A 12,118-nucleotide genomic window follows, 5' to 3' on the forward strand; every position below is an offset into this window, starting at 1 on the left:
CTGGGAAGCCAATCACTTCTTTTTGGTGGCAACATAGTATGGGGATAGAAGCTTCCTCCAATTGTAAACACCAACTGTGAAAATAAAAATGTCAATATAATTAGCAAAAATGTATAAATGTGTGTGCAACTTTGCCCTTTGTTCACTGTCCAATATGCTAGCTACAGGTTGATGCTGGGATGCAAAACCTAGCTATGATGGGACCCATCCAGAGGGTCAATGAAAACTGTCAACAAACCAACATAAGCCACACGGCTAAAAGGGTCAATCAAAACCTGCTACGAATTGCATGTAATTTCGTTCGATAGATGTTTTCATTGAGCTCACCACATAGCTAGATTTCGTTGTCACTACTCCCTGTCCCGCCATCTTGGACCGGCCCAAGCAGCCATGACTAGCCAGCTATCGTTAGTTCGCAGCCGTTGGAACATAGCGAAAGCCCGTCTCGAGCTCTTCACAATCAAAATTAACTCCGGGGCACGAGAACGGCTCAAATTCATGCATACATTTTGCACGCGCCAGATACACAGTGCAGCAAGCAAACATACTTTCCTGGCACCATGGGAAGTCTACTCCATGATAGAACGTTAAATCGCCATTAAAAACAACGTAGCCTTCCTAAACGTTAGCTAGTTCTCTGACCAAGTAAGGTCACTTTATCATACTCGGTAGATTTGGCTAGCTGGATACAAAACGTGACCTAAAGCTTATCACAGTAATGATGTTTTCTGTAAAAAGCCAAATTCTATACGTCCCTGACCATTGAATCTAGTTAGCTAACATTCAGAATGAGCTGGCCAACTCCAGAGTCCAACAACGCACGTTCCACAAGCTAGTTAACGTTATCAAACTAGCAGGGGACTAGCTAGACATTTGCCAGCAGGATAAATGAAAAGGTTAGCATGTTCGTCTTATCAATATAAATGACTAGTCCGCAAGTATGTACTTGATATGTTATATTACACAGACAGCTGGCTAACGTTAATTAGCTAGCTTCTTCAGCTACCAGGCTTGTTAGCCATTTCTAATGCACCCAATACAAACCAGCTTGGTAGAAACATTTGATATGACAAACCTTTGTGACTTAGAAATAGCTAAGTTGACGAGTTAGATAAATGTAAGGCCACCCTAATAACGAAAATAGCCAGTTGGGTTACTAAAAACGTGTTTATGCAATGGAAAAGCCGTTAATTTTCACTATTGGATTAGCTAGCAAGGGAAAGAAGTCGGGTAGGAACGGTGCGTAGCCGCAGGGTCGCTCTGCGCACATCGTGTGATGGGTGTATGGTTAACCAGAGACCGTGCTCTCACCTGAGAGTGGACTGGCTATGTTAGTTTAACATAGTTACACGTATTACTATGTGGGCAAGAATGTAGAAGATGCAAGTGTTGTGGTTCAAGGACCGGCTGGTCCTGTGTGTTTGCAACTTAGCGAGCTACCTTCAACAGTAAGGCCTTCGTTCTGGCGCCATCTTCATGAAGCCTCTGAAATCCAAACAGTGAGCTGCAAGCAAGAAGACAACACAGGCGGTTCAGTATCACTTGCCCTGCCGTGCAAATGGATTTAACGTATAAAAACGGCAAACGCGTGTACAGAATATTAAGAATACACCAGAGGTGTGTGAAGGGCTTTGACTCCGACCTGTCAACTCCGACCAAGCTGTCCCTCTCTTGGGCTGTCAACGTCGGAAAGTCCTCCTCGGTTTCACTGGCTTTTCCCGCCGCCATTTTCTTTTCCTCATCACCACCAGAAGCCGAGCCGAGACTCCGAGCAGCAGCGCAGGCAGCAACAGCGAGCGAGACTCCGCACGATTGCATGGAATCGCGACGAGAGGGCGAACGAAATACTCCACCAAATCAAAGAAGGGAAAACTAAAAATGTATTAAGATAGAATAAACTTTTCTCCACGATCAAAACGCAATTCAAAATGGTAAATCCTTTCAGGAAAACAAGTACCCCTCCAAAAAGTATTCGCGTCACATTTTTAGGCACCGTTTATGCAACTAATCAAATGTAATGCATGAAGTTCAATTCTTGCAGTTTGAAAATAGTATTATTTGACCATAAAATTCCCCACAGCCACCAGCTTAAAGTTGTTATAATTGTGTCACACAAGCAAGCGAACCCACGCGCCGCCGTAGTCACGCCTCTCCTACCTCTTCAGCCAATAGAAATGTCTGAATATCAGCATATGACATGAAGTTTTTTTTACCCATCTTCATTTATCTTTTTACAAACCACAGAAATCAATTATACATGTTCATTATTTTCTCAAAATCAATAATGTATTGTATAGGTATTCAAATTTATTGATTTGTTTTGCAAAGTGCATAAATAACAATGTTAAATAACTACATGCAAACTGTCATATTACTAAATACATTTAAGAGTGACAACTGAGAAATTTGTGCAAATACTTGATACCAGTATTATTTGCTGTTGATGGGTAAGCATGTCTAAATAAAACGTTGCAATGATGTGTGGAGGTAAGAATTCTGATTAGGACTTACACAGTCCTAATCAGAATTCTTACCTCCACACATCATTGCAACGTTTTATTTAGATATGCTTACCCATTAACAGCAAATAATGCTTGTCAAAATTTTCTCACCCTGCAATGTTCACGTCATAATAATCATCATCCTTGCCCAAGGCCCCACATTCCTATACAATTTTGTGGTTGATACCAATTTGATCTGTTTGCATTTTTGTTTTAATGTACTAGCTAGTTCTACTGTATTTATGTGCAGTATATTTACTGTGTTATGAATTACATTCTCACTTTTGTATATGTCTTGAAAATGAAATGTATAGCAATCATTCTTGTTGGTGTTTTTTTCCCCCAGCTGTGGACATTTTCAAAATACCCAGACTCATTTGTTAGACAAGACATATCCACCCAATGTAAAATCCTCAAATCTAATTATCCAAATAGCTTTTTTGATATATCATAAAACCCTTAACATATTACTTTATAAAATCTTACTATTGATTTTGATATCAATTGATTATATATAAGTTACAGTATTTTATGTAGATTGGAATTACATTCATATCAATTTAAATGTTCAAGGGATAAAGTGATAGCTATTTTGGGCAGAAATTGAATCTAATATGAGGGAAATCGAATCTTATTTTGTATGGAACATTTTTATGCTTCCAAATGAAATTGTCAACATTCTGCAACATTTCAAAGAAAGAGCAAAGTGTTAAAATACTGATGTGGCAAAGCATCATTCTGTAGGCGGGGCCAGCAGAGGTTTATAAAGCTCAGGGGCGGGGCTTGCATACAGCGGACAACATCCTGATGTAATTTTCTCCAAAATGGCGGATCTCAAAGGTTAGTGCTTGCCCATGTTTATGGATACAATAATCTCGAAATATAACAATGAATCAGCTATACTATATATAGATAGTTCCAATATCAAGAAATCTAAACACTCAAATATTGCTATTCGTTCAGCTGCGGCTTTTAACAGGGGGACTTTACTGACTAGATGGCTAGCTTTGTTGCTAGCAATTTAGCCTAATTTCTAAACAATGGCATGCAATCGCCCAACGACCCAAATACCAGCCATTGGCATTGTGAACCTATTTGTTTTTGTCACCCATGGCCTCTATCCCGACTACTGTAACGTTATCGCAGATATACACTTTATAGTAATGACGTGAACGTGATTACCAACTAAACAAGTATTCCAGTCATGTTTTAAATCAATATTCAATGAATTCATGTGTTTTTGTGAATTATATCAATACTACTATGAAGTTACAGCAAAGATTTAGATGCATGCATTGGAACTGTTTCTTGACTGTGAGGTAATTGGACTGAATTTGGACCTGAAACCTGCCCTAGGTTGCCTAGATTATATAAAAATCTGCCCTAGGTTGCCTAGATGATAGAAAAACCTGCCCTATGTTGCCTAGATGATAGAAAAACCTGTCCTAGGTTGCCTAGGTGATATAAAGTGAAAGCAAAACAGTTTAAATTATTTGTATGTCTTTCCTTCATCCCAGATGACATCTTATCAGAAAAGGATGAGCCGGAGAGCGAGGATGAGACCTATGAGGTGGTGGACCTGACAGAGTACGCCCGGAGGCACCAATGGTGGAGCATGGTGTTTGGGAATAACTCTGGTCCCCTCGCAGAGAAATACTCTGTGACCACGCAGATCGCGATGGGAGGGGTCACTGGCTGGTATGCAACCCAAAGCAAAGGTGTATAGGCTAAATATGCTTATTATACAAATGTCTGGATCTTTGGCCCCTCGGAAACACATCAACACATTTCACTGATGAAATGCATGGTATGAGTCGGTGATAGTAGAGGTTGACCGATTAATCGTAATGGGCGATTTCAAATTTTCATAACAATCAGTAATCTGCATTTTTGGACACCGATCATGGCCGATTACATTGCACTCCACAAGGAGACTGCGTGGCAGGCTGACTACCTGTTATGCGAGTGCAGCAAGGAGCCAAGGTAAGGTTCTATTTAGCATTATACGTATCTTATAAAAAACAATCAATCTTAACATAATAACTAGTTAACTACACATGTTTGATGATATTACTAGGATATCTAGCTTGTCCTGCGTTGCATATAATCGATGTTTGATCGATTATTTGCCTGTTAATTTATCATTGAATCATAGCCTACTTTGCCAAACGGGTGATTTAACAAGTGCTTTCGCGAAAAAAGCACTGTCATTGCACCAATGTGTACCTAACCATAAACATCAACGCCTTTCTTCAGGGTCAGGGTATATGCAGCAGTTTAGGCCGCCTGGCTCGTTGCGAACAATGAAGACTATTTCTTCCTAATAAAGACACCCAACTTCGCCAAACGGGGGATGATTTAACAAAAGCGCATTTGCGGGAAAAAAAGCATAATCGTTGCACGAATGTACCTAACCATAAACACCAATGCCTTTCTTAAAAACAATAGACAGAAGTATATATTTTTAAACTTGCATATTTAGTTAAAAGAAATTCATGTTAGCAGGCAATATTAAACTAGGGAAATTGTGTCACTTCTCTTGCGTTCATTGCACGCAGAGTCAGGGTAAATGCAACAGTTTGGGCCGCCTGGTTCGTTGCAAACTAATTTGCCATAATTTTACGTAATTGAAGGTTGTGCAATGTAACAGGAATATTTAGACTTATGGATGCCACCCGTTAGATAAAATACGGAACGGTTCCGTATTTCACTGAAAGAATAAACGTTTTATTTTTCGAAATGATAGTTACCGGATTTGACCATATTAAAAACCTAATGCTGTTATTTCTGTGTGTTATTATGTTATCATTAAGTCTATGATTTGATATTTGATAGAGCAGTCTGACTGAGCGGTGGAAGGCAGCAGCAGGCTTATAAGCATTCATTCAAACAGCACTTTCGCGCGTTTGCCAGCAGCTCTTCGCAATGCTTCAAGTATTGAGCTGTTTATGACTTCAAGCCTATTAACTCCAGAAATTAGGTTGCTGTAACCGATGTGAAATGACTAGCTAGTTAGCAGGGTGCGCGCTAATAGAGTTTCAAACGTCACTCGCTCTGAGACTTGGAGTAGTTGTTCCACTTGCCGTGCAGGGGCCGCAGCTTTTGTGGAGTGATGGTTAATGATGCTTCGAGGGTGGCTGTTGTCGATGTGTTTCTGGTTCGAGCCCAGGTTGGGGCGAGGAGAGCTATACTGTTACACTGGCAATACTAAAGTGCCTATAAGAACATCCAATAGTCAAAGGTATATGAAATACAAATGGTATAGAGAGAAATAGTCCTATAATTCCTATAATAACTACAACCTAAAACTTCTTACCTGGGAATATTGAAGACTAATGCTAAAAGGAACCACCAGCTTTCATATGTTCTGAGCAAGGAACTTAAATGTTAGCTTTGGCACATGTTGCACTTTTACTTTCTTCTCCAACCCTTTGTTTTTGCATTATTTAAACCAAATTGAACATGTTTCATTATTTATTTGAGGCGAAATAGATTTTATTGATGTATTATATTAAGTTAAAATAAGTGTTCATTCAGTATTGTTGTAATTGTCATTATTACAAATAAATAAATAAAAATTGGCAGATTAATCGGTATCGTCTTTTTTGGGTCCTCCAATAATCGGTATCAACGTTGAAAAATCATAATCGGTCAACCTCTAGTCCCTAGTGTTCCAGTCCGAGACCTTTATTCCCAAGTCGAGTCACAAGTCCCTTGGTAGTGCTAAAAGCTGTGGTCCAACCATTTAAAAATCAAAATTCTCTCCAACTGTTGGTACATTTTAAGGATATATCTAACATTTGCTGTTGTAGCTAGTAGGCCCCATATTTTAAATTATGCATCAGAGAGATTTTCTGACAACAAAGTCACTTCTGGTCCAGTCTGAGTTGAGCCATGAAAATTGAGACTTGAGTCAAGTCTGAGTCCTGGACTTGAGTACTACAACACTGCTATCAGTCACTCCTCTCTCTCACATTCAGGTGTGCAGGATACTTGTTCCAGAGAGTAGGGAAGATAGCTGCAACTGCCATAGGTGGAGGGTTCCTGTTGTTACAGGTAAGAGATGCATCATATTTGTATTGAGTCAACGCTGGGTACATAATACATAATTACACATCATCTCTATTCCATTTTTAAAAGTTTATTAAACTAGGCAAGTCCGTTAAGAACAAATTCTTATTTACAATGACGGCCTACCTCGGCCAAATCCTAATCCGCAAGACGCTGGGCCAATTGTGCCATGCCCTATGGGATTCCCAATCACTGCCAGTTGTGATACAGCCTGGAAACTAATCAGGGTCTATAGTGACGCCTCTAGCATTGAGATGCAGTGCCTTAGTTCACATCAACTAAGGCGCAACTTGGGAACACCAATGACATCACATGTTACAACGTGAACGGAGTGCCACTTCACATGCAACCCAACAATCCTCACTCATTTTCCTTTCTGCACCTTCTCCTGCAGATAGCGAATCACAGTGGCTACGTGCAGGTGGACTGGAAGAAAGTGGAGAAGGACGTAAACAAAGCAAAGAAACACCTGAAGAAGAGAACCAAGCAAGCAGCCCCTGAAATTAACTCCTTCTTCGAGGAGGTAAAGGTATTAATTACACTACCTGACTTTACTAATCATTTCTTTATGGTAGGCTATTGTGCCTATAGTATTGTGTGATTCTAAAAGGTGAACATGTTTGAGATATGTGTGTGCTCATTGGTCCTTTACTGTTCATTTATTCCGTGAGACTAACACCAGTACCTGGGTGTGGGAGCTGCTTTTTGATTCAATTGGATTGCCTGTCCGCTTGAATCTGAGTGCCTTGCATTGCATGTACTTATGAGGAAAAAAAGGTATACTTAATTATCATATTTGGGGGGAAATAGCTAAGTTCATAAATACCTGAGTCATCCGCAGCCATTTGATGGACTAATAATGCAGCAACATCGCCCTCTAGCGAACTCACACTGTAAAAGCACATTTCTGGATTTATCACAAGCAGAAACTTAAGTATACCCTGCGTATAAGAATCTTATTTTTCCCAAGTAGAAACTAAAGTATACCCTGTGTATAGAATCCATCTATTATCACTTATAACCCTTCAGTTATTGGAGGTGACCTCCCACAGTCTGCTTGTTTTCTCCTCCTTCCCCTCTCTGCAGGCCACAGAGTTTGTCAAGAAGAACATTGTCCTGTCCAGCGGGTTTGTGGGTGGATTCCTCCTGGGCTTGGCCTCCTAATGGCGTTGGGGCCAATTCACGACTGAGGAAGTCGTTACATAGGAAGAAGGAAGCTGTCATTACTGTGAACTGAGTCACCACACGGGATGTTGTCATTAACTGTGAATCGTTGTCTTTCTCCCAGCACGGAACTAGCCATGAAACGGGTTTGGGAGGAGGCTGAACATGTGAAGCTGCCACTTTATGCCCCCCTGGCTGCTCTCTTCCATTACTGCCCAACTGATCAGAGTCGAGCTTGTCCACCTTCTTTTTATTCTATTTATCTGGTGGTTTCTGATCCAGGATCAGTTGTTTGGGCCTGTTGAATATGGAATTTTTATACTTCATATTCATAATCAGCACTACCCCCAACATCAATGTATGTGAAAATGTCACGTTTCTATGTTTTGAATCAGCTATGTTATATATATTTGTTCATCGTCATATGGTGTGCATCATGTGATTTGAATCAATTAGTGAGCAATGCCTACTCATAATTGGTTGAAATCACGATGCACACCAGATGATGCCATTAGAAAAACTAATTTTGACTTCAAAACATAGAAACATGGCATTTTCACATATGTTGATGTTAGGGTAGTTCTGGAGATGATTAATACAATGTTGAAAATGTTTGAAATGTTACTTTAAGTGCACAACGCGACACCTCTTGATATACTACTAATATACTGTACCACACACTGGACATAGGATTCCTTGGCCCCTGTCTATCTGGGGCCCTCTTTTACCTGGAAGAACAGGTCTAGGATCAGGAATGTGTCCCAAATGCCCATAGTGCACTACATTTGACCAGAGCCCTATGTAGGAAATTAGGGTGCCATTTGGGACACAGGCAAGCTCTCTAATGTACTGTAGGTATATCAGTGTGCAGGTGAGCGTTTTTCATAAATAATCTTTTTCTGGGGGCAGCTCTGCAGAATGGTCACTAGCTGGCACAGCCACAAAATCTGATTTTAAATCTAACTGTAACCACACTGTTAACCCTAATGCCTAACCTTCAATTTAGACCAAAAAGTTTAATGTAGTTTTCATGAATTTTTACAATATAGCCAATTCTGACTTTGCAGCTGGCCTATCGAGCGGATTAGCTTAGTTCTGCCTCCAGGACAAGACTCATTCCAAAAAATGTGAACCTGCTATCAGTGTAGTAATAGGAAAACATGTGATTTAGTCATGTGTAGAATATACTATCAGTTTTATAGATAGAAGGAAATGCACAGTATAAAGTCAGTGTTCAGTTGCTTATGAGTTGTTCCATATTGTGTCTTTAACTATTTAAATATTACGTGTCAGGAGTATGATTTTCCATTAGTTTCTGTACTTCACCAAGTGCACATTAACTTCTTACTGCCGTTAACTATATGTTCTGACCTCCTGAATGCTGTTTTGAAATCTTGATAACCAACCAACCATAACTATAGATTTGTCTTATGATTCTGTTTTGTCAAATAAAGTTGCCTGATTTTGTTGGTTAGCAATGTTAACAGTTGTGTGTGTGGTCACTGGACTGCATGGCAGACATGCATACAATCAGGGCTTGGAGTGTACACTGAGTGGATTAACAGTCTAACTTCTCAACAATATATTTATTTGGATTATTAAAGCCAGCATGACTTTCAGATTTCAGTAGCTCTATGCCTGCCTTTACACAGGAAACCCAACTCCCATCTTTTGCCAAATTATTGGTATTTTGGCCGATCAGGTCAGATTTTTTGCCAGTAATTTCGTCAAAAGATCAGAATTGGGCTGCCTGTCTAAGTGTAGTCTATGAGTTCAGTTAATGCAAATGTCCAGATTTTATGATGTGAATAGAAATGGATGTGTCAGCATGGAGGATGGGTTTGTAATAACCACCGTGCATGTCACAGCAACAATGAATGAGCATTGTCACAATACTAAGATATTTCACCACTATGTCTCTGTATTCATCTACACTGTGAGATCTGCTATTGAAAGGTACTGCATGTAGAAAGTGACAAAGGAAGATACTCACCAAATCAATCTAAAATAAGTACTAATTGTCCATTTTTTTGTGTTTACCTCTGTCACAGAGTACAATATCAATTCATAAATAGTTTTTTGGGGGGGTTTATATTAAATGCACATTGAATTGGGGTTTAATCCTGATAGGCTTTCTGTAGCTAGGGATTTAGTTCTGGGATTTATAAAGTACTCTGTCAATTGACCTCCTTTCAAATAAAATTGTATTGATTTATTGTAATTTCATAATGTCTTGTCAGAGGCATATTGATTTGTGTAAATAATGACTTCAATGTCTATTGAGCTGAATGAAGCTGAAAACAGAGGCAGCCATGATGTTACCTCACCAGAGTGCCTCTCTACTGTGTGTTACTGTAGCTGCCAGCACCACACTACCACTGGTCCCTCCCTGTTGCTATGGAAACTGCTCTTTTTCTCTTTCTCTCTTCCGTTTGCTCTCTTGTGTGGTGTGGCCTTCCCTCTTTTCCACTCTCTTTCTTGCTGCCTTTCTCTCGTTCTCTCTTGCTTTCTCTTTCCAGTCCTGCCTTTTTCTTCGTTTTTACCTCTTATCTATCTGTGAGTGTGCCCATGTGTAATGGTATAGGGGTAGAGGGGGATATTAGAGTGGGAATGAGATGAGGCCCACTCTCCACCATCCGATGACCACATCACCAACCAATCAGATCATCAATAGATCCAACCAATAGTAGGGTAAAGCCAGAGTATAAGCCCATGGAAACTGCAAGGGATGTTTTATAATAGCAGCTCGCCCTAGTGGCACCAGATACCGGTACACCTCAGTCAGGCTGTTCAAAGCAATTGTGTTATTAATCCATTGATCGTAATATAAGGGCTGCATCTTCATACTTAAACCTCTCCTCATATCTCCTTTATCTGCACAAAAAATAGGAAAGGCGAATTCGATATGGTGCATGCATATACTAGGTACTGGCTTTCACCAGTTACTTCATATTAGTAGAGGAGAGACAGGAAACAAATTATAGTATTGAGATACAACCTAATCCATGCCTTCAGGCAGCTGGCTCCAAAGGGTCCAAGCCATACAATAGTTAACTCTGTCACAATCAGTTTGTTGAGAGCTGTCATTAGTATGGTTACGTAATACCCTCTCTGTGGTACTAGTCAGTGGACAAAGTCAGAGATGAAACGTCAATGCATGTTAGAATAGCAATTTTCATTATTCATAGTACAATAATTCATAGTAATTAGTACAGTGAGAAGCTGCCTTTTCATACGAAGCATGGGTTATTAAACAACTGATAGATAGAGACCATTTTAGGCCTATCACACAAATTATTCATGAGAGAAAATTGAAAATGTATCAAACGGGACCATTTCTCCCTGAGTTGGAGTGAAACTGTCATCATAATGCTAGCCTGGGTAGACTGAAATGCTTGTTTCTGAAGGAAGATTCTGTGTGAAAGTACATTTATTTCTTATGTATTTGGGGTATAATACAAAGCCTATGACTAGTGAGTCTTGGATGTTATCATATTATTCCTGCATTGCATCTAGATTTGGAGTTCTTTATCATATAATTAGGAATTAGAATACTAGAATGGATATGAACCTTCTTATGATGGCAGTGAGGTCAGCCATTTTGGTCAGGGAATTGGTCAACCATGGTTTGCCAGTGCTGTTGTAAGATAGTGTAAAATAATGAATTTGAAGAAAACTGTATAATTATATGACTATATTTAAGGTTACACAATTTCAGATATATCATGTGCCTTACTTTTATTTCCCTCCATAAATAAGTCAAATCAGGATAGACATTAATTCCAATTAGACTGGTTTGGATTTCTCCCTGGCTGCCATTTTCACCCCATTCTGGAACTTTTAGGGTTTATGACATGACCCCCCTGGTCATTTAATAAGATCTCTTTTTTTCCTGTATGACCACCTCAAGGGGGCAGTGTCAACCAATCCAGAGTGACTCACTCACCTGTGACGTGACCGAATAATACAAATGCATTGGCGCAAGTGTGTCAACAATGTGGCCCAGGGATCAGTCAAAAGCAAAGCAGTGCATTCACTGCCATTAAGCCAATGAATTACCAGGTATTTACTGAAAAGGTACGTGGTAGAATGGTAGTTATATTGCAATAACCTATGACTTAGGCTACATGGTTGTTTCTTTGGGATTCAATAGTACAAGAACCGCTAGGCACCTTATTTTAATGTTTTAATAACCCACCCCCTCTTCGGAGGACACATATCTTCTTACAGCTTTTCTGCTACATATACATACATTTTATATACACTTTTATAACAACAAGTTAGCAATTTTGTTTCATTCTTATCAGACAGCATCTGATGCAACTCCACAGACAGAACCAGCCCCTCCCTGTAAGCACTAGGCTGCTGGCTGCGTTTAGCAG

At 39.7% G+C, this 12,118-nt stretch overlaps 2 protein-coding genes across 5 annotated transcripts in view; one reads left to right on the top strand and one right to left on the bottom strand.

Annotated features, from left to right (window-relative positions):
• The window catches only part of LOC135542789 (lysine-specific demethylase 6A-like), a 54,515-nt gene extending 52,374 nt beyond the window's left edge, over positions 1 to 2,141 (bottom strand). For both annotated transcript variants that reach the window (XM_064969986.1, XM_064969985.1), the window contains exons 1-2: positions 1,643 to 2,141; positions 1,441 to 1,504 (exon numbers count right to left, since the gene is read on the bottom strand). In XM_064969986.1, coding sequence (XP_064826058.1) covers positions 1,441 to 1,504; positions 1,643 to 1,818 — 240 coding nt within the window. In that variant the 5' untranslated portion in view covers positions 1,819 to 2,141. The remainder of the gene's footprint in view (positions 1 to 1,440; positions 1,505 to 1,642) is intronic.
• Positions 2,142 to 3,285: 1,144 nt separating this feature from the next.
• LOC135542793 (FUN14 domain-containing protein 1-like) lies at positions 3,286 to 9,220 on the top strand. 3 transcript variants are annotated; one of them, XM_064969992.1, is made up of 5 exons: positions 3,286 to 3,341; positions 4,019 to 4,199; positions 6,482 to 6,557; positions 6,967 to 7,101; positions 7,659 to 9,220. In XM_064969992.1, the coding sequence occupies exons 1-5, from the start codon at positions 3,326 to 3,328 to the stop codon at positions 7,734 to 7,736; spliced, it is 486 nt and encodes a 161-aa protein (XP_064826064.1). In that variant the 5' UTR covers positions 3,286 to 3,325; the 3' UTR covers positions 7,737 to 9,220. The 3 variants fall into 3 exon arrangements, with proteins under 3 accessions (XP_064826064.1, XP_064826065.1, XP_064826066.1); XM_064969993.1 differs by having other exon boundaries at positions 6,967 to 7,095; XM_064969994.1 differs by lacking the exons at positions 3,286 to 3,341; positions 4,019 to 4,199 and adding an exon at positions 4,226 to 4,484 and having other exon boundaries at positions 7,625 to 9,220.
• The last annotated feature ends 2,898 nt before the right edge of the window (positions 9,221 to 12,118 follow it).

This window comes from Oncorhynchus masou, chromosome 6, assembly GCF_036934945.1.
Source record: "Oncorhynchus masou masou isolate Uvic2021 chromosome 6, UVic_Omas_1.1, whole genome shotgun sequence".
NCBI classification, from domain to species: domain Eukaryota; kingdom Metazoa; phylum Chordata; class Actinopteri; order Salmoniformes; family Salmonidae; genus Oncorhynchus; species Oncorhynchus masou.